Here is a 21,729-nt window from a genome sequence, read left to right as displayed (position 1 = left end):
TGATGACTATACCCGGTTTTCTTAGGTTTACCTTATGCATTCTCGAGATGAGGTTCCTTCTTTGACCCGGATCTTTCATCATATGATTTTAACCCAATTTGGGGTCAAAATTAAAATCTTTAGATCCGATAATGCGAAAGAATACTTTGCCAACCAATTAGCCTCCTATTTGCTTGACCATGGGATTATCCACCAAAGTACTTGTCCTCATACACCACAACAGAATGGGGTTGCTGAGAGGAAGAATAGGCACATATTGGAGGTGGCCAGAAGCATCATGTTTAACTCCAATGTGCCTATTCGTTTATGGGGAGATGCTATTCTTACAGCAATGTATCTCATTAACCGAGTTCCTTCAAGGGTTCTTGACATGAAGCCTCCATTTACCCTCCTATACCCTGATAAAGACTTGTTTACTGTGACCCTTAAAACTTTTGGTTGTACTTGCTTTGTTCAAATTCTTGGACCTCATCGTTCTAAATTTGATCCTAAGGCCTCCAAATGTATTTTCTCGGTTATGCACAAACTCAAAAGGGATATTGCTGCTATGAACCCACTTCTGGGAAAAGATTTGTCTCTATGGATGTTACTTTCTTCGAGGATGTACCCTATTATCCTAGGGTTTCTCCTCAGGGGGAGAGTAGTGAGTGTGGGGTTAACTCATCAGAAGTTCCTTTACCTATTCCATTGAGTGATGAGGGATGTAATGGGGAGGGGTGTCAGAGGTGTCGGGATTTGAGCGTCTATCACAGGTGGTGGAGGCAAGTTGGTTCCGATCATCAGCAGTCCAGGCCAGCCCCAGTTCCTTCTACAAATCCAAATCCAGGTATTACAGTTCCTTTATCAGATCCGGGTTCCACTGAGATACCTTCCATTGTTGAAACCTTACCTCCTTTGGATGACCTTGACCTCCCCATTGCAGTCCGTAAGGGCAAACGGCGTTGCACCACATCCACAACCCACTGCATTTCCCAATTCTTGTCCTATGATCACTTGTTCCCCTCTTACAGGTCCTTCCTCACATCTATTGATGATATTCCTATCCCCAGAACAATGCAGGAGGCCTTGTCAGTTCCTAACTGGAAAGATGCAATCATGGTTGAAATGGATGCTCTTTTGAGGAATAATACTTGGGAGCTAGTTGACCAGCCTAAAGGGAAGAAACCGGTTGGATGTAGATGGGTATTTACTGTGAAACATAATGCTAATGGTTCCATTGAAAGGTATAAGGCTAGGTTAGTTGCAAAGGGATTTACTCAGACTTATGGTATAGACTACTTGGAGACTTTTGCTCAAGTAGCAAAGATGACCATTATTAGAGTTTTATTTTCCCTTGTAGCCAGTTACTCTTGGCCCTTGTTCTAGATGGATGTCAAAAATGCCTTCCTCAATGGAGACTTGCAGGAAGAAGTCTACATGCAGTTGCCTCCTGGATTTTATGATGCAGAGACAAGAAAGAGGGTTTTCCGGTTGAATAAAGCCTTGTATGGACTAAAACAGTCCCCCAGAGCTTGGTTTGATAGATTCAGACAAGCCCTTGAAAGGTCCAGCTATGTACAAGCCCAGTCAGACCATACATTGTTCATTAAGAGAGTGGACTCTTCCTTGACCTTGCTTGCTGTATACGTGGATGATATTGTAGTGACAGGGAATGATAATGGTGAGATTGAGTCTCTCAAACAACTCGTTCATCAAGAATTTGAGGTGAAAGATCTAGGAGAGCTATGATAATTCTTGGTTATTGAGGTAGCTAGATCTAAACATGGGATTTTTGTTTCCCAAAGAAAGTATGTTATAGATTTGTTGGAAGAAACTAGAAAGTTAGGTGTTAAGCCTGCAGATACACCTATTGAACAGAATCACAAGATCAGTGCAAAGGGTGGAGAGCCACTTGAAGATAAATCTATCTTCCAGCGGTTAGTTGGAAAACTCCTCTATCTTTGTCTCACACGACCGGACATCAGTTATGCGGTCAGCGTTGTCAGTCAGTATATGCACTCTCCTAGGACTACTCACTTACTTGCAGTTGAGAGGATATTAGCATATTTGAAGAGGTGCCCAGGTAGAGGTATACTATTCAAAAATAATAATCACATGAAGAAAGGTTTATACAGATGTTGATTGGGCTGGGAGTATTGATGATGGAAGGTCTACCTCTGGATATTGTGCTTTTGTAGGAGGTAACCTGGTCTCCTGGAGGAGTAAGAAGCAAAGTGTTGTTTCTCGTTCTAGTGCAGAAGCTGAATACAGGTCCATGGCTAATGGTGTGGCTGAAATCCTATGGTTGAAATCACTATTTGAAGAGTTGGGTATTGCTTATGAGAAGCCCTTAATGTTGTATTATGATAATCAAGCTGCTATTAATATAGCTCATAATCTGGTATAGCATGACAGAACTAAGCATATTGAAGTAGACCGACATTTTGTCAGAGAAAGGGTTTCATCTCAAGAAGTGTGTCTTCCGTATATCACCTCCAGCATGCAGCTTGCAGATCTTCTCACCAAGGCTGTTCCAAGGAAGAAGTTAGAGGCAGATCTATGCAAGTTGGGAATGACAAATATCTATTCCCAACTTGAGGGGGAGTGTAAAGAACACTGATGTGGTCCCCACAGTGTTCGTATGTCAGCAATATTTCCGTTAGATATGGCAGTGTTAGTTGGTAGTTATTTCAGCTTTATTATTAGTTATTTCTTATTCTATTTGTCATGTAAGCAATAAGGGTAATTCAGCCCTTTTACAGTTAGCCAATAGTTATATAAATACTAAGAGAGGGTCGGCAGAAATTATGACCTACTCTCTCTCTTTTCTGAAACTCTCTTTGTGTACTTCTTTTCTTCTTCTCTTCTCTTCAATTTTTCATCCTTTTTTTTTTTTAATTCAAGACTGATTGTAGTCTAGACCGACTACTGAAAGTACAAAAAAGGCCATCAGAAATCATCAGAGAGAAGAAAGCAAGAAACATTACAAAAACAACACAACCACCATTCATTCAACCCAATCCCTTGCAAGCATCTATGTGTCAAAAACCACATCCGCATCTAAAAAGGTAGTTCCCTGTCATAAACATTGTACCTACCTTCCCTGGTTCACCTCATTGCTCACCAACTCAGTTAACTTCGTAGATATATCCCTCAACCCTCTTTTCTTATTGTTTCGAATGCAGCTACAGTAACCCGAACCAGGAGAGAAGGAAGAAGAAGATGAAGAAGAAGAAAAGAGAAAGAGAGAACAGGAGGGTTTAGTCAAAACTGATTCGTCCACTGTTCATTCGACCCCCTAATGTCTATTAAGTTCTAATAACCTTTACAAAGACTAAACTGCCCTTACTTAAGTGTGGGTAGAGTATCTCTAATAAAACTGCCACATAAGCAAGGTACTTAACAAACATGAGATGACTAAACTACCCCTATTCGGCTCACTTTAACACTTCCCCTCAACCTGGAGAATATATGTCATATAATCCTAGCTTGTTACATAGATAGTTCACTTTCCCTGAGCTTAGAGCTTTTGTAAACAAATCTGCCCATTGATCATTCGAGCCCACATGTTCTGTGTTTATCTCTCCAGCAAGGACCTTCTCCCTCACAAAGTGGCAATCAACCTCTATGTGCTTTGTTCTCTCATGAAATATAGGATTGGATGAGATATGGAGTGTAGCTTGGTTGTCACAATACAGTCTCATAGGTTTATCCATGTGAAACCCAATTTCTTGTAGAAGATTCCTCAACCACACTAATTCACAGGTAGTATGTGTCATGGCCCTATACTCAGCTTCAGCACTACTTCTGGCCACAACTGTCTGCTTTTTACTCTTCCACATCACAAGATTTCCTCCAAGGAATGTGCAATAGCCTGTAGTAGATCTTCTATCATTCACTAAGCCTGCCCAGTCTGCATCTGTATACCCCACTACTTCAAGTTTTCCTCCTGGTTTATACAATAGTCCACAGCCTAGAGCTCCTTTCAGATACCTTACAATTCTAAGAACTGCATCCCAGTGAGGTATATGAGGGTTCTGCATGAAGTGGCTCACCACACTGACTGCAAAGGATATGTCAGGTCTCGTGATAGTCAAATAGTTCAACTTCCCCACTAGTCATTTATACCTTCCAGGATCTTCAAATACTTCTCCTGTATCACTACTCAACTTAACATTTGGTTCCATAGGGGTCTCAACCGGTTTTGCGCCTAACAGTCCTGTTTCTTCCAATAGATCAAGAACATATTTTCTTTGGCATAGATTTACACCTTGTTTTGACCTGGCAACTTCTATTCCCAAGAAATACTTTAATGCTCCAAGATCTTTTGTTTGGAAATGATTTTGCAAAAATACCTTTAGTTTGCCAATCCCCAATTTATCACTGCCAGTAATGACAATATCATCCACATAGACCACTAATAGGATCTTCCCAGCTTCTGAGTCATAGCTGAACACTGAGTGATCAACCTGACATTGCTTCATTCCAAAACTCTTCACCACTTCACTGAACTTCCCAAACCAAGCACGCAACGATTGTTTCAACCCATAAATTGCCTTCTTCAATCTGCATACCTTACCATCCTCCCCCTGAGCAACAAACCCAGGTGGTTGCTCTATATATACCTCCTCCACAAGATCACCATGGAGGAAGGTATTCTTTATATCAAGCTGAAACAGAGGCCAATCATACATAACTGCCAGGGAAATTAGTACATGAACAGAACCAATCTTAGCCACCGAAGAGAATGTCTCCATGTAGTCCACTTCATACAACTGTGAGTAACCTTTAGCAACAAGTCTGGCCTTCAGACGCTCCACACTACCATCTGGCAAGTATTTCACAGTATACACCCATTTACAGCCCACAACATGCTTACCAGGTGGGAGAGTAGTAAGTTCCCACGTTTGAGTATGTTTTAGAGCAGAAATTTCCTCCTCCATTGCCAGCCGCCACCCAGGTGAACTAAGAGCTTCTTGAACATTGTTAGGTATGGAAATAGAAGACAAAAGTGAAACAACTGGCGATGTGAGGTAGAAAGACGAGATAATGAAACAAAATTGGAAATGGGATGGAGGGTAGAACTGCGTTTACCTTTCCGTAAGGCAATGGGTAGGTCAAGGTCTAAAGGTTCAACAATAGGAGCCATGAGAGGATCCGCAGATGAGGTAGAAGCTGGAGGAGGGGCTGGTGTCGTTCGACGTGTATACACTTGCCGGATTGGTGGTCATTCGGTGGTGATCTGCACTGGATGAGGTGATGAGTCTACTCCAACAACAGCATCTGGAACTGGATCACTGACAGGAAAAGGAAGAGGAAGTACGGGTGGAGACGAAGGTGCTTCAAGACTTGAGAAGAAGGGGACAGACTCAAAAAAGGTGACATCAGGGCAGACATAGCACTTCCGGGTAATGGGATTATAACACTTGTACCCTTTTTGAGTCTGTGAGTAGCCAAGGAAGACACATTTAATTGAGCGTGCATCTAGCTTGTCTATTCCAGGACTCAGATTGTGGACAAAGCACACACAACCAAAGACACGAGGAGTTAATGGGAATGGAGATAAAGTGGGAAACAAGATAGAGAAGGGGGACCGACCATGAAGGATGAAAGAGGGCATCCGATTAATGAGAAAACATGCAGTGAGTACAGCATCACTCCAAAACCGTTTAGGAACATTCATGTGATGAAGAATAGACCGAGCAGTTTCAAGAAGCTGACGGTTCTTCCGTTCAGCTACCCCATTCTGTTGAGGGGTGAATGCACATGAGGTCTGATGAATAATGCCATGCTGTTCTAAATACTGTTGAAATGAAGTAAGAAAGTATTCACGACCATTATCTGAACGGAGAATTTTGATTGGAACACCAAATTGTGTGCGTATTTCAACATGGAATTTTTGAAAAATGGAAAACAATTCACTTCTTTCTTTCATTAAGTAAATCAATGTCATTCTTGAACAATCATCAATAAAGGAGACAAAATACTTGTACCCATTATAAGACTCTATTTTGATTGGACCCCAAACATCTGAATGAACCAAAGAAAAAGGACTCAACATACGACTCTCAACTCTTGGACTGAAGAACACACGACGATGCTTCCCAAACTGACATGACTCACATTGCAAAACTGACAAATGACTCAATGACGGGACCAAAATCTTGAGAGCCTTGAGAGATGGATGTCCTAGTCGGCAATGCCATTGTAGAGGAGTAAATGAAGTCTGAAGAGCAATTGAAGATCCACCACCGTCAAGATAATACAATCCACCAGCTTCATGCCCCCCACCAATCTTCTTCCCCGTCTTGAGATCCTGAAAAACACAAGTGGAAGGAAAGAAGGTAACAGAACAGTTAAGAGCTTTGGTTATTTTACTAACAGACATAAGATTGAATGGAAACTTAGGTACATATAAAACAGATGATAAGGGCACAGGAGCCATGTCAACATTACCAACACCACAGATGGGAGATGAGAACCCATTGGCAAGTGTAACAGTTTGTGATGTGGAGGTTTCAGAAAGAGAAGAGAACACACCTGGAGTCCCGGTCATATGATATGAGGCTCCAAAGTCAATAATCCAGGGAGGGTTTTAGATGACATGCAAGCAATACCTGATTGGGCAAGTGTGGCAGTGGTATGTTGTGAAGTAGTTTGAAGGAACCGTTCATACTCATCACGCGGTACACTCACCATTTCCCTCCCAAAAGTAGATGTAAATGTGGGAGGAGTTCGGTCTGCCTGTTTACTGTCACTAATATCAACCTCACCTGCTATAGCATGATTAGCCCATTTAAAGGGAGGGCCATGTAGGTCATAACAGAAATTCACTGTGTGTCCTTCCCTACCACAATGAATACACTTCATTGTAGAGTTATTCTTCCCTCTGCCACGGCCTCCCCCTGAGTCACGACCACCCCGACCAATCATGGAACTGCCACAGCCTCCTCGGGGAGCATGACCTCCCCCTCTTGTACTATGTCCACCTCCTCTAGCTGTAACGTGTGCTGATCTATCAGACTGTGTGGAGTTCTCTGTCTGTTCCAAAGAAATTCTACAAAGCCTTGAGAATACTTCCTCAAGTGTAGGAAGAGAAGAACCCCCTAATATTTGGGCTCTAACTGGTTCATACTCCGACTTCAACCCCACTAAAAATCTTGTAACATCTAGTTGTTCCCTTTGTTGTTGCTGAACTTTAATATCTGGAGTGAGGGAATGATAGACATTGAGTTCATTCCTTATATTCTTCATGTAGGCATAGTACTCTTCTAGTGTTTTGGTTCCTTGTTGTAAATCAAAGTACTCCTGATAAAGCTGATATACTCTTGTTGTGTTATCTTGTCCAGAATATAGCTTCTTAACATGCTCCCATATATCCTTAGCCGTATCAAGGAACATGAAGTTGGCACTAATTTTGGGCTCCATACTATTCCACAGCCAAGTCATGATTTGAGCATCTTCTTGTTCCCAATCATCAAACCATGGAGAGTCATCCGGTGGCTTCTCATCTTTTACATGCTTCACTTTCCTCTTTGCCTTGAGAAAAACTTCCATAGATTTAGCCCATGGAACGTAGTTTTCCCCATTCAGTTTAATTGAGGTCATCTGTACCCCTAGGTAGTCGAGGGAAACCACCACACTAGGTTTCTGATCATTGTACCCATCTCCTATTGCTGCCATTGTACTCTTTCACAGTTGCCTCTAACCTGACTTCTCAGCTACAAGCTGACTAATGTTATTCACAGTTTGATATTTCAGCACCTATTGCAGCCCCTAAACACAACAGTGAGAGCCCATGCCTTGTTCTTATTCACACTACTGCTGTCTTCACAAACCCACGAACCACATAAGCATCAATTTAGCACTCACTAATCACATGTAGGCCCTCTTACAACCACTCAATAGAAGTTGTGCACCACAAGCTCCATAACACAGTCAAATCTGCTACACCCAGTTCAGACTTGTTTAACACATTTAAGAGGGCATTACACAACCACAAAGAACTCGGCTAGGTCACTGCATTACACCTTACACCACTCGGCCACCTGCAGCAGCCCTAACCCACTCAACCACTTATAGCAGCCCCTACACCATTCGGCTACTGTACACAGCCCGTTCTAGGGCAACAATGAACCTAGTTCTCTAGGTTCTAATCAGTACTAACTGATTCTTGGAGGGTTTCTACCCAGAAATACCAGCAACACAAAAGGACTAGATAACCAACCTTCCTTTGAGAGTATCAACCAACCATTCACTGCTGAAATCACTTTCCTTGATGAAGAAGACTGTGCGCAGCAGAGAGAAACGAGTTGTGATGTCTCAGACCTAGGGCGAACCAGTTCTCTCCATTAACTAACCAGAAACGAAGAAGAAGGTGTCACGAGCACAGCTGAGATGCTTTACAAACTGAAGCAGGTCAGGAACCTCGCTCTGATACCATGTTTCGAATGCAGCTACAGTAACCCGAACCAGGAGAGAAGGAAGAAGAAGATGAAGAAGAAGAAAAGAGAAAGAGAGAACAGGAGGGTTTAGTCAAAACTGATTCGTCCACTGTTCATTCAACCCCCTAATGTTTATTAAGTTCTAATAACCTTTACAAAGACTAAACTGCCCTTACTTAAGTGTGGGCAGAGTATCTCTAATAAAACTGCCACATAAGCAAGGTACTTAACAAACATGAGATGACTAAACTACCCCTATTCGGCTCACTTTAACACTTATAAACCTTCTTAGCCTTCTTATTGGGACCAACCACAAATAGACCCCCTTTAGTCGAGCAAAGATCTTCAAGTCTTGGATAATTCTTTGGTTCTTCTGTCCCTTAAAGTGTCTAGCAACATTAGATTCCTTCTCTTTCTCCCTTGACTCCTTATCCTCATTTTTATGAAACAAAGAGGCAATCTGTTGTATGACCAAGATCCATCCCTACCGGGCCAATTTTGAATTTCAACACAACTTCCATTCTGATTTTTTTTTGGGATCAATAACAGAAAATTTTCATTATTTAGAACAAAGCAATGACTACAATCCAGGCACTAACAGCCTGGCCCCAATGAATATGTTACATCACAGCCCAGAACAATTGATCCCTAGCAACCCCTTGGCTTATAAATCTGCTAAGCCATTTGAGATCTTCTGAACCAAGAAAAGATAGCCTCCAGTTTCCTAGCAATGCATCCAATGTCCACTAAAGCATGCCCGGGAGTCCACACTCCTTGATTTCCACTTTGCAGCCACGATATTACCAATTTTGAGTCCCCTTCTACCTCCACTCTTCTGAGTTCTAACTGCATTTCTAGCCTCATCCCATGCAACAATTCTGTAATTTCTGCATTTGGGGAGTATCCAGTCCCTATTGGTCCCAAAACATGCCCATACCTAATTACACCTCCAATTTCAGAGGGGCCCAGATTACTTCAAGAGCTTCCATCAAAAAACTTCCATTCTGAATATCAAAACCCTCATCCTCTTAATAAACCCGAAATCCCTACTCCTTTACAATGCCATTCTCATCTTCATCATTCACTTTCTCAATGCCTAACTCCATGCATAAATTCCTATCCAGATATGCAAATTCCTTCTTTGCAAAGTCTCCTCCACCCAGGAAAAGGGTTCCCAATATCATCTATATCATGTGGTTTGTCTATCAGAATATAATCTTGAAGTACATCAATTGCCCCTTCTCCCCCACTGTCACTTCATTCATCTTTTTTTGATCAGCAAAGGAGAATTTTATTTGAAATTAGAGTTAAAAAAGCTTTACAACTTTGTATATGGGATTAGAGACACTGTTGAGTTGGGCCGAATTTAAGTTATTGGGCCCAGTCTTTTATTTTTATTTTTAAGTTGTTAAGTTAGGAAGTAATTGGGCCTTAGGCCCATGAGTTTATGTTATTTTAAGTTGTGACTGTTCAGCTACTTAAAGTAGCCGCCCTACTAAGGGTATTCATGTAATCTTCCATTCTTTTATTTCAAGTATATAAATCAAGAGGGGCTGGCAGCCAGATCTATTCAAATCTGGCAACATCCCACTCTCTTTTCTTCTCTCTTCTTCTTCTCTACTACTAAAACCTTTCAGCTTCTTCTACTTTTCTTCACAAGGAATTCATCTAAAATTATTAGCAGCAAATTCTACTTGGTATCAGAGCAGGCCAAAGGTTTCTTGAGCTGCTTTATCATGCAGCCCTAGATCGGCCGACTGCATGGTCATATGAGAGGCTGATCGAAGACCTCGGGTAAGCCCAGCTTTTGAATTTTTTGGTGGATCTGTTTTGCCCTGTAGCTGGTCTAGGGTTTCCCATCAAATTAAGGAAGAACTGGAGAAAGGGGGAGAGTCTTGTTTTTGTAGGACTCTTAAATTTTGACCTAGGAAGTGGCGCCCTAATTTTTTAGGGTTCCTTGGAGTTTTCTGAAGGGGGCAGTTCAAAGTCCCATATGTTTTGGAGGCCTCTAGAGGGAGCGGTTGCTTCTCTCTCTTCTCCCGTTCCGCAGAAAAGGAATCTTTTGTGGAAGGATCATCTAGGGTACCAGAAGGGTGTCTATGGTGCCTGAAGGGTTTTATTTCATATTCTTTCATCGTAAAGTGATCTTTTACCTCTTTTTTGGGGATCATTGAGGGTCACGGAGTTGAGAACAAACCGAGGAGTGAAATGGGACCAATGGGAGGAGGTGTCGGAGACCTTTTCAGGGCTGGAACCATCACTACAGTTAAGTTGGATGGTACAATTTTTTTAGAATGGTTGCAATCTACAAAGATGACCATTGGTGCTCGTGGGAAGTTGGGGTATATCACCAGTGAGGAAGTGAAACCCGAGACTAACAGTTCTCGGTGGGTACAGGAAAACTATATGGTAATGACTTGGCTGTGCAATTCTATGCTGCCCCATATAAGTAAAAAATTTTTCTGGGCAAATACAGCTAAGGAAATTTGGGATGGAGTTGCAGAAACCTACTCACGGAATGAAAATGTTGCTAGGGCATATCAGTCGAGGAACCAAGTTATCTCTACCAGACAGGGAGATAAACCTATTGTTGTTTATTTTTCAGCCCTTAAAACACTATGGCAAGAGATTGACCATCTAGAGATGGTGGTTTGGGAAACCACTAAGGATGTTGTTGTCTACCAGAAACTCTTAGAGAACAATAGGGTTTTTGAATTTTTTTTTTTTGATAAATAGGGTTTTTGAATTTTTTTTTTGATAAATAGGGTTTTTGAATTTCTTGCTGGTATCAATCCCGAGTATGACATTGCAAGGCAACATATCCTTTCCAGGGATAGTGTTACTCTCTCTCAGGCATATGCCTTTGTATCAGGGGAAGAGAGTAGGAGGAATGTAATGTGAGGAATTCGGGTCTTGAACAGTCAACCATGGTCAGTACTGTGAAACCTAAGCAGAGTGGAGACAGGGGTGGTAGTGAAACCAAGAAGGAAGATAAGAAGGATCTGATTTGTGACTACTGTAAAAAGCCTAACACATGAGAGATGCCTGCTAGAAGCTTCATCCTCACCTTGTGCCGAATAGACTCAAAAACAAGAAGGGAAATGCTAACATGCCAGTCACTGGTGACTTACCTAGCCCCCCTACTACAGCTACTTTGGAGTCTTTTGCAGCTGCTACAGTGAGGGCTAAACTTGAGAGATATGGGTAGTTACTAAATCAGCCAGATACAATCAGCTCTAATCTGGTAACAGGTGGACAGCTAGGTACAGGTGGTTCTGGTGGTGGACATTCTACTTCCTTTGCTCATACAGGTAGTTCACATGCCACTACAAACTATGTTTCTACTACAGGTAATGAGGGACCTCCTTGGATTATAGATTTTGGAGCCTCAGAACACATGACCCATAGTTCCACTATTTTTTCTTCTTACCAACTCTGTTCTGGCAGAGACAGTTTCCACAGCCGATGGATCTCATGTTCCCATTGCTGGGAAAGGGTTTGTCAAGATTACTGATTCCATTTCCCTACCCTCTGTCCTTCATATTCCTAGATTAAGTACTACTTATTATCTGTTAGTAGTCTGACTAAGAACATGAATTGCTCAATGATTTTTTCTCCTGGCCATTGTGTTTTGCAGGATCTGGTTTCAAAGAGGACGATTGGGAGTGGTCGTGAAGTGAATGGAATCGACCTCCTAAATGCGTTTCCTCATCACCAGAGTCATCATGTTAGTAGGGATTTTGAGTCAAAGTCTATGAGTTAGATTATGCTTTGGCATAATCATTTGGGAAATTTGTCCTTTTCTTCTTTTTGTTTCTTGTTTCCAAAGTTATTTGAGTCTGTTAATAAAAGGTGTTCATCTGCTTTTGTTGTTATTCATACTGATGTGTGGGGACCATACCATGTTCCTTCTATGGGTGGCTACTGATATTTTCTTTTATTTGTGGATGATTTTTCTTGGTATTCTTGGATTTACTTAATGAGATCCCGTGATGGGGTACCATCCTTGGTTCGATAGTTTATTCAGATGGTGCTAACATAGTTTGGGGTACGAGTGAAGGTGCTCAAGTTAGACAATGCCAAGGAATATTTTGAGAAGAACCTTGCTTCGTATCTGTTAGAGTATAGAGTTATCCATCAGAGCAGTTGTTCTTACAATCCACAGCAGAATGGTGTTGCAGAGAGGAAGAACAGACACATTGTTGAGATTGCAAGAAGCATGATGATCACATCCACTATTCCAGTTCGGTTTTGGGGTGATGTAGTTCTCACAACAGTTTTCCTGATTAATAGGGTGCCCTCTCGTGTACTTGGATTCAGCATCCCATTCAGCCTCCTTTTTCTTGAGGGGGAGATATTCCACATCCCTCTCAAGGTTTTTGGTTGTGTTTGCTTTTCACATGTTCTTGGTCCTCACCGCTCGAAACTCGATCCAAAGGCAAAGAAGTGTTTTTTTCTTGGGTATGCAAACAATTAGAAAGGGTATTGCTGCTATGACCCAGCCTCTGGGAGTCGATATGTTACTATGGATGTCACCTTTTTTGAGTCCACATCCTTTTTCTCGAAGGGTTCTCAGGGGGAGTGTTTTGGGGAAATGAGTGAGCAGTCCATTCCTCTTCTAGTTCCAGTACCTGTGTCCACTCCTGTGTCTGATCCTCCTTTGTCACCTATCTTACCACCTCCCTTGTGTCCTGCTTCTCAGTGTTACTCACAACAGCACCTACAACTTCACAGGGAAGTTGATTCCACTGCAGCAGAATCCACATCACTTCTTATCGATTCCTTGGAGACTCCAGATTTGGCTGACATGGACTCAGGTATTCCTCTTGATCCCTCTAATGTTTCAGTTCCTATTAATTCTACTAATCTCATTACAGATGACATGGACCTTCCTATTGCACTCAAAAAAGGGAAGAGAAAGTGTATTGCTCATTGTATCTCACAGTACCTATCCTATAGTGGACTTTCTCCTTCTTATCGTACTTTCCTTTCTTCCCTTGACTCCATGTCTATACCCAAGGGTGTCAGTAAGGCTCTCTCCAAACCTGAGTGGAAGACAGATATGCAAGAAGAGATGGAAGCCTTAATTAATAATCATACATGGGAAATTGTGGATCTACCAAAGGGCAAGTTGGTTTTTGGATGCAGATGGGTTTATACAATTAAATACAAGGCAAATGGAAGTATAGAAAGGTATAAGGCCAGACTGGTTGTAAAAGGGTATGCTCAGACCTATAGCATTGATTACTTAGAGACCTTTGTGGATCTACCAAAGGGCAAGTTGGTTTTTGGATGCAGATGGGTTTATACAATTAAATACAAGGCAGATGGAAGTATAGAAAGGTATAAGGCCAGACTGGTTGTAAAAGGGTATGCTCAAACCTATAGCATTGATTACTTAGAGACCTTTGCACCAGTTGCAAAGATGACTTCTGTTCGGATCCTTCTCTCTCTTGCTGCTACATACTCTTGGCCCATTTTCCAACTTAATGTAAAAAATGCTTTTTTGAATGGGGATTTGCAAGAAGTGTATATGGATCTTCCTGCTGGTTTCTACAGTGATGTTGAAAAGGGGAAAGTATGCAGATTGAAGAAGTCACTTTATAGTTTAAAACAGTCTCCCAGAGCATGGTTTGACAGGTTCAGGAAGGCCTTGATTGCTTTTGGTTACACTCGGACTCAATCAGACCATACTTTGTTTGTGAAGCGGAGGGGGTCCCTGGTGTTAGTTCTGATTGTTAATGTGGATGATATTGTAATTACATGAAATGACATGAGTGAAATTGACTGTTTGAAGAAGAATCTACACAGAGAATTTGAAATTAAGGATCTTGGGGAGCTGAGGTATTTCTTGGGCATTGAGGTTGCAAGATCAAAGCATGGAATTTTCATTTCTCAGAGGAAGTATGTTCTAGACCTTTTACAAGAAATAGGGAGACTTGGAACAAAGGCAACCAAGCAAATGAGGCAGAAAAACCTATGGTGTTGTACTGTGATAATCAAGCAGCAATTAACATTGCCCACAACCCAATTCAGCATGACAAGGCAAAGCACATTGAAGTGGACAGACATTTCATAAGAGAAAGGGTGACTTAAGGGGAAGTTTGACTCCCATACATTGCTTCTGATTTGCAGCTTGCTGATGTTCTTACAAAAGGTGTTGCAAGGAACAAGAAGGAGCATGATCTACGCAAATTGGGAATGTGTGACATTTACTCCCAATTTGAGGGGGAGTGTTGAGTTGGGCCGAATTTAAGTTATTTGGCCCAATCTTTTAATTTTATTTTTAAGTTGTTGAGTTAGGAAGTAATTGAGCCTTAGGCCCATTACTTTATGTTATTTTAAGTTGCGACTGTTCAGCTACTTAAAGTAGCCGCCCTACTAAGGGTATTCATGTAGTCCTCCATTCTTTTATTTCAAGTATATAAATCAAGAGGAGATGGCGGCCAGATCTATTCAAATCTGGCGACATCCCACTCTCTTTTCTTCTCTCTTCTTCTTCTCTATTGCTGAAACCTTTCAGCTTCTTCTACTTTTCTTCACAAGGAATTCATCTAAAATTATTATCAGCAAATTCTACTCAAACTATTACATATTTCTGTCCCTCTTTACATTGCAGCCCCACTGTCACTTCATTCATCCATCCCTCATCAGTTTCTGTAAAGGGTAAAGTTTACTTACGCCTTCTATAGACTTGTGCATTAGCCTCACCTACTCATTTCTCTTGTTTCCACCACCTCAATGAGAACTCTATCTCTATCAACCACCTCTCCATGATCTACAGCTGACAAATCATCTAATTCTTTTCCAATGATGTCACTATCAGGCACACTTACCCCCTGGCTAGAGATCTCAAAAGAGCTCAGTGAGCCGACTGATTGAAATAAAGAAATCACTTATTACATCACTGAACCTTGGTACCCACTTCCACAGTCCTGCTCCTTTATGTTGTGATAACCCACACATAATTACCATTTACCTTATGTCTATTTATGTTGGATTTGAAATTTTCTCCTTTTCAGTGCCAGTTTTCATTTGGTTTTGTTTCTTGTGAGCTCCAAGTGGTTGCAAATGAGACTCGTCAAAAGATGAACTCAGCTAGAATTGCACCATGCCCCTCTTTATCACACCTTCATTTACTTGACTTCTTTCTTGATCATTTATCCTTCTACCTCCAAAAACCTATCATGTGTTCCTACCTATTACACTTTTTAGTCGGTCTTCCATGATTTCACAATCCCACCCACCTTAAGATAAGTAGTTTTTTATATGAAACTATATAACTTGCACCTATAACAGTCTACCTCTTTTATTTCCAGAAATGCCCCCATCTTCAACTTCTCAACCAAGATTTTTCAATAACCCCAACTGTTGGCCTTCAACCTGCACTTGCAATTCCACCCTCTCATTTCTAGGATCTTTGCTCACTTTCAGCCCCCCCCCTCCCCAACCTAGAATCTTATCCCATACCTTTCCCCTGCAAACTTAAGTTCTAGCAGCAAAGGGATCAACTGCCTCCCATCCACCTCTACCAACAGCCTTGCCGTTTGCAACAAACTTCAACATGCAATCCTCCAACCACACATCACAAGTCTCCCAACAGCTTTCACAATTGCATCCACCTGAAGTGTTGCACATTTTCGGTTTCACGGAAGTATCTGACTTGGGAACACCACACATGAAACAGGATACCAGACACCTGAAGCCATATTAACCTCAAAGAATACCATCAATACAAAAGAAAAATTACTGATGTACTCCAAATTTATCTGTCTTATATATACAAATAGGTCCATGCATTTTTTAAAATGTCAAACTTTATCCTTGTACGCGTTAAAGATTTAATACAAACCAAATTTCTCTATACATTTTCTTCACAAATTCTGAACTTTCTCATCAATAGAACCTATGAAAATTTGAAAAAAAGAAAGACTACCTTACCCAAAAACAAATAAAAATCAAGAACTCTGCTAGACAAACTCATTTACAAATTAGCCAACTCTATTGAGTTCCAACAAAAAGCAAACAGTAATATGTAAAACATACTTGCAACCCCACCATCCATAAGACCACAATTGATAAAAGCCTCTGAAGAGAAATCTTACAGAGCTGTAATCCAAGTTGCTGATGGCACAGCGAAACTCTTCAGGAAGAACACTTTGAGGCACTAGTTCCTGTACCAGAAAATGCAAAGAAATATAAAAAAATAGTTTCTTCCCATTCAATTAAGAAATCAAAAACTTGCATGTGCCTCCATATCAAGGAACAAAAACATTGGTGTATTTTACCATGAAAGTTCGGTAAGGGGTTGCATTTGACAAAACAACAGAAGAATGCACCTCTGTTCCATCAGCCAGCACTACCTAGATTGCAGCCACATTTCCAGTTTCATGGAAGTATCTGATTAGTTTTATGTACCCTTCCAAAACAACTTGCTAAAGGGAATCAAGGACAGACTAACCCCTTTTACTGCCCCAGAATCGTCATTGATCATCAGTTGAGCAACCTAAACAACAAAAAGGAACAATCAAGGGGAACAGATAAGTTCCAAAAGGCACCAGTCTTAAACAGCTAATATTAGTATAAGCTATAAAGGAATTCATGGAGGAAATTCCCGTGGCGTTAAGTTAATTTATAAACAAGAAGTGTTACATGATTGGTGCTCATATTATTTCTTAAAATAATCACAATGAAAACGGAAGGCATCAATGGTTTCTGTAGATGTATTTCAATTACAAAGTGATGCGTCACAACATCCTGAGAGTATGTATTTTATTTTTTGGTGAATGAGAGTATGTACTTTATTGCAAACAATATGATTCTGATGCCTTAGCAACTCTGAACCAAAAAAAAAAAAAGTGGATATTTAACACCGAAAGTTCATACATGAACAAAGTGCTTCTTCGTTAGAAGAAATAGTATCAGAAAATAACTACATACCTCAGCATTTGTTACAATATGAGCCCCAGCCTCTCTAGCAGCATTACTTATAGCTGATGAAACTGCACCCATCCCACCTTCAACATACCTATATCAAAAATCAGTTCTTAATTACAAATTCTTTTGCTAAGTTGCTAACCCATCATTTGTGACGCATTAAAAAAAACAACCAAGCTCCAAAGTAAATGTAAAACAACAGACTAATGTCTAATGGCTAACAACATCAAAAGTGTCCCTCATTTATTTATTTATTTGGCCAGTAACAAAGCATTTTCATTTACAGATTCAACCCTGTACATGTATAGAGGAAAGCAAACCTAATTTATAAAATAGAAGATTTTTTAATATCAAATCTTCATACCTAAGAAATAGACAACCAATCCCTTCAAAAGAAAGACTGATATCTAGTACAACAAAAATGATCCACTATTTGCACAAATTATGGAATATACTCTATAAAGCTCTTCCATAGGTCCAACCAAATTGCATAACAAATCATACTCCACAAAGTTTGACCATTAACCACCACCTCAAGCACATCATGAATATAAATTTGAGGCATGTTTGGCAACTCATCCTAAAGTGACAGAGTTAAGACCAGAGTCAACAGTTCAAGAAGATTAAGATCCTCTCAGTAGGATTCAAGTATTTTCCAAGGGTTAGGTGTTCTGGAAGTAGTGATATTTTTTCCCTTTTGACTTGAAGAAGTTGTTATATCAATGGTATTGAAGAGGAAGAGGTAGATCTTTTTTGGAGTAATCCAGGAACATACAGTTAATGGTTATGGAAGGAGTGTGCTGAGCAATATTGGGGAAGAAAGAAGTGTGGCAACATCAAGGAAATTGTTATCATACAACAAACTGTACCATTACGCATCCCACCCCCTAATATCAGCACCGCAACAAAGCATTCATGAAATTCAAATTCCTAATTGTAGAAGATCTTAGGTGGTGGTTTGTTGGTTCTTATCAAAGCACAGACAGCACTTGGATCCTCAGAGTATTAGACATTTGACTAGGGAAGCAAGATCTTTTGCATCCAATATAAACAGCCCTTTCCAATGGGTTCCAATGAACTGGCAGGTTTATTCAGAGAATGTTTAGCTGAACAATCACCTAACCCCATGAGCTAAGCTTGACTCCCCACCAAACCCAACTTTTTTTATCCCAATATCCACATAAACTGATTACAACATAGTCCAAATACATGCCTTTTGGTCTTTTGACCCATTTCAGGGGTAGGCAAGCGGCAGGCCTAAGACCTGCCCCTTGACCTATTTTTGGAAAAAAAAGGTTGCATTAGGTAGAAAGTACCAATACACCCCTTCCGGCATATCAGGGTGTATTGAAACTTTGATCCTTGGTATCGGCATGGAAGCCCTTGCTCTCCAATTAATTTCTTTTATTTCATTTCTGTAACTCCACATTTTGTCTCAAAGCCAACTCACCACCACCTCACCCACCCAAAGAATCTCCAAATCAATTTTGCAAATTAAACCAATCACACCCTCTGAAATTTTGGAGTCAATGCACTTGTAGCAATTAGGGCCCTGACAAAAATATGATGATCCTCAATAAAGGTTCTTTAACAAGTAGTCAAGTATACACTACCAAGACAACAAGAAACTAGTTTAAGTGACTCAATAGCACTTTATCCATAATTCTGCAAGTACTTGAAAGTTGAAACAAGAAAAGTGGGCCTAAGTCCTTAGGCTCTTTTGCAGATCCCAGTGCCCACAGCATAATAGTAGAATACCTCTCTGATCCCAAGAGTTATTTTCATTAATTGTGCTATAATTCAGTTATAACAGACAACAAGCCTGCATTATGGAAGTCATCAGAAGAGAAGCTATGTATCCCACAATTTCTGCAACATGCAAATGATCTAAACTATAAAGCATCCTCTATGTAATGCCTGTAAGGGAGAGATACGCACGACCAAATACCACGATCACCATCAGTTTCTCCCATCACATGATGTAGCAGAACATATCCGCTTCCTGGTGTATGAACAGTTCCCTATAGAAAACATGGAACAACAGGAAATGCCAATTAAACAATAACTCTGAAAAGGAGAAGTAACATTCTTTTGTAGTCTATCAATGAAAAGCATAACTCATTAGTATTGAACAGTCAGATTCCATTGCTTGGAATCATCCAAACCCATAAGAGTTTAATTATCAAAAATCCCTCTTATATAGCAGGTCATGAGCATTGATAAATGGGTACTGCAAAGCATACACATGCTAACATGATGTAATACCAATACCAACACCTAAATACCACATGGACATTTCCAAACTCTACTTCATTACATGGAGACTTCCATATAAATTGTATATTTAGCAAATCATTGTTTAGGGTAGTCGATCAAGACTATAGTCAATCTTGAATTCCAAAAGATTTCGGATTGAGAAAAGTAGAAGAAAGCAGAAGTACACAAGGGTTTTGAAAGGAGGGACAGATCGAATGAATCTGCCGCCGCCACTCTCTCAATATTTATAGGTTATGTTCACTAAATGTAGGAAAGGGCAGAATTGCCCTTAATGCTTACATGGCAAATAAAACAAATAACAAGCTGTCTAAGATAACTACCAACTAACACTGACATAACTAACAAAGGTTACATGTGCTGTCATACGAACATAGTGGGAACCACAGCCATGGGGCCCGCATCAGTGTTCTCTACACTCCCCCTCAAGTTGCGAATAGATATTTGTCATTCCCAACTTGAATAGGTCTGCCTCTAACTTCTTCCTTGGAACAGCCTTGGTGAGAAGATCTGCGAGCTGCATGTTGGAGGTGATATACGGGAGACACACTTCTTGTGATGAGACCCTTTCACTGACAAAATGACGATCAACTTCGATATGTTTAGTTCTGTCATGCTGCACTGGATTGTGAGCTATATTAATAGCCGCCTGATTATCACAATACAGCATCAAGGGCTTCAAGTAGTGATTTCAGCCACTCCGTTAGCCATTGACCTGTATTCAGCTTCGGCACTAGAGCGAGAAACAACACTTTGTTTCTTACTCCTCCAAGAGACAAGGTTACCTCCTACAAGGGCACAATATCCAGAGGTAGACCTCCTGTCATCAGCACTCCTAGCCCAATCAGCATCAGTATAGACCTCCACCTTCATGTGATTATTGTTCTTGAACAGTATACCTCTACCTAGGCATCTCTTCAAGTATGCTAATATTCTCTCAGCTGCAAGAAGATGAGTAGTTCTAGGGGAATGCATGTACTGACTGACAACACAGACTACATAACTAATATCTGGCCGTATGAGGCAGAGATATAGGAGCTTTCCAACCAACCGTTGGAACATAACTTTGTCTTCAAGAGGCTCTCCACCCTCTGCATTGATCTTGTGATTTTGTTCAATGGGTGTATCGGTAGGCTTGACACCTAACTTTCCAGTTTCCGCCAACAGATCTAGAACATACTTCCTTTGAGAGATAAAGATCCCCTGTTTAGATCTAGCAACCTCAATACCCAAAAAATATCACAGTGCACCAAGATCTTTCACCTCAAACTCTTGATGAAGGAGTTGTTTGAGAGACTCAATCTCACTATTATTATTCCCTATCACTACAATATCATCTACATATACAGCAAGCAAGGTCAAAGAAGAGTTCACTCTTTTAACGAACAGTGTATGATCTGACTGGGCCTGTACATAGCCAGATTTTCCAAGGGCTAGTCTGAATCTATCAAACCAAGATCTAGGGGACTGCTTTAATTCATACAATGCCTTATTCAGTCGGCAAACCTTCTTACCTGTCTCTGTATCATAGAATCCAGGGAACAACTGCATGTAGACCTCTTCCTATAAGTCTCCATTCAGAAAGGCATTTTTAACGTCCATCTGGAACAAGGGCCAAGAGTAACTTGTTGCAAGGGCTAATAGAACTCGAATAGTGGTCATCTTGGCTACTGGGGCAAAAGTCTCCAAGTAGTCTATACCATAAGTCTGAGTAAACCCTTTTGCAACCAACCGGGCTTTATACCTTTCAATGGAGCCATCAGCATTATGTTTCACAGTAAATACCCATCTACATCCAACTGGTTTCTTTCCTTTGGGTAGGTCAACTAGCTCCCAAGTATTATTTTTCAAAAGGGCATCCATTTCAACTTTCATTGCATCTTTCCACTCTGGAACTGATAAGGCTTCTTGCACTGTTCTGGGGATAGGAATATCAGCAATGAAAGTGAGAAAGGACCTGTAAGAGGGAGACAGGCGATCATAGGATAGAAACTGGGAAATACAGTGAGTTGTGGATGTGGTGCAATGTCGTTTCCCTTTACGGACCGCAATAGGGAGGTCAAGGTCATCAGAAGGAGGGGAAGTAGCAACAGTG

At 40.7% G+C, this 21,729-nt stretch overlaps 1 protein-coding gene across 12 annotated transcripts in view; it reads right to left on the bottom strand.

Annotated features, from left to right (window-relative positions):
• Positions 1–21,729, bottom strand: part of LOC104595684 (FAD/NAD(P)-binding oxidoreductase family protein) — a 62,236-nt gene that overhangs the window by 15,847 nt on the left and 24,660 nt on the right. For all 12 annotated transcript variants that reach the window (XR_016076131.1, XM_088887384.1, XM_088887383.1 and 9 more), the window contains 5 exons: positions 19,299–19,381; positions 17,364–17,451; positions 16,885–16,929; positions 16,712–16,786; positions 16,529–16,597 (listed from right to left, as the gene is read on the bottom strand). Coding sequence is in view for 11 of the 12 variants with exons in the window: in XM_088887384.1 (XP_088743510.1) it covers positions 16,529–16,597; positions 16,712–16,786; positions 16,885–16,929; positions 17,364–17,451; positions 19,299–19,381 (360 nt within the window). In the remaining variant the exon portion in view is untranslated. The remainder of the gene's footprint in view (positions 1–16,528; positions 16,598–16,711; positions 16,787–16,884; positions 16,930–17,363; positions 17,452–19,298; positions 19,382–21,729) is intronic.

Source organism: Nelumbo nucifera, chromosome 5 (assembly GCF_055504915.1).
Source record: "Nelumbo nucifera cultivar China Antique chromosome 5, China Antique-T2T, whole genome shotgun sequence".
NCBI classification, from domain to species: Eukaryota; Viridiplantae; Streptophyta; class Magnoliopsida; order Proteales; family Nelumbonaceae; genus Nelumbo; species Nelumbo nucifera.
The sequence above is the reverse complement of the archived record's forward strand: the minus strand, read 5'-3'. Positions and strand labels throughout refer to the sequence as shown.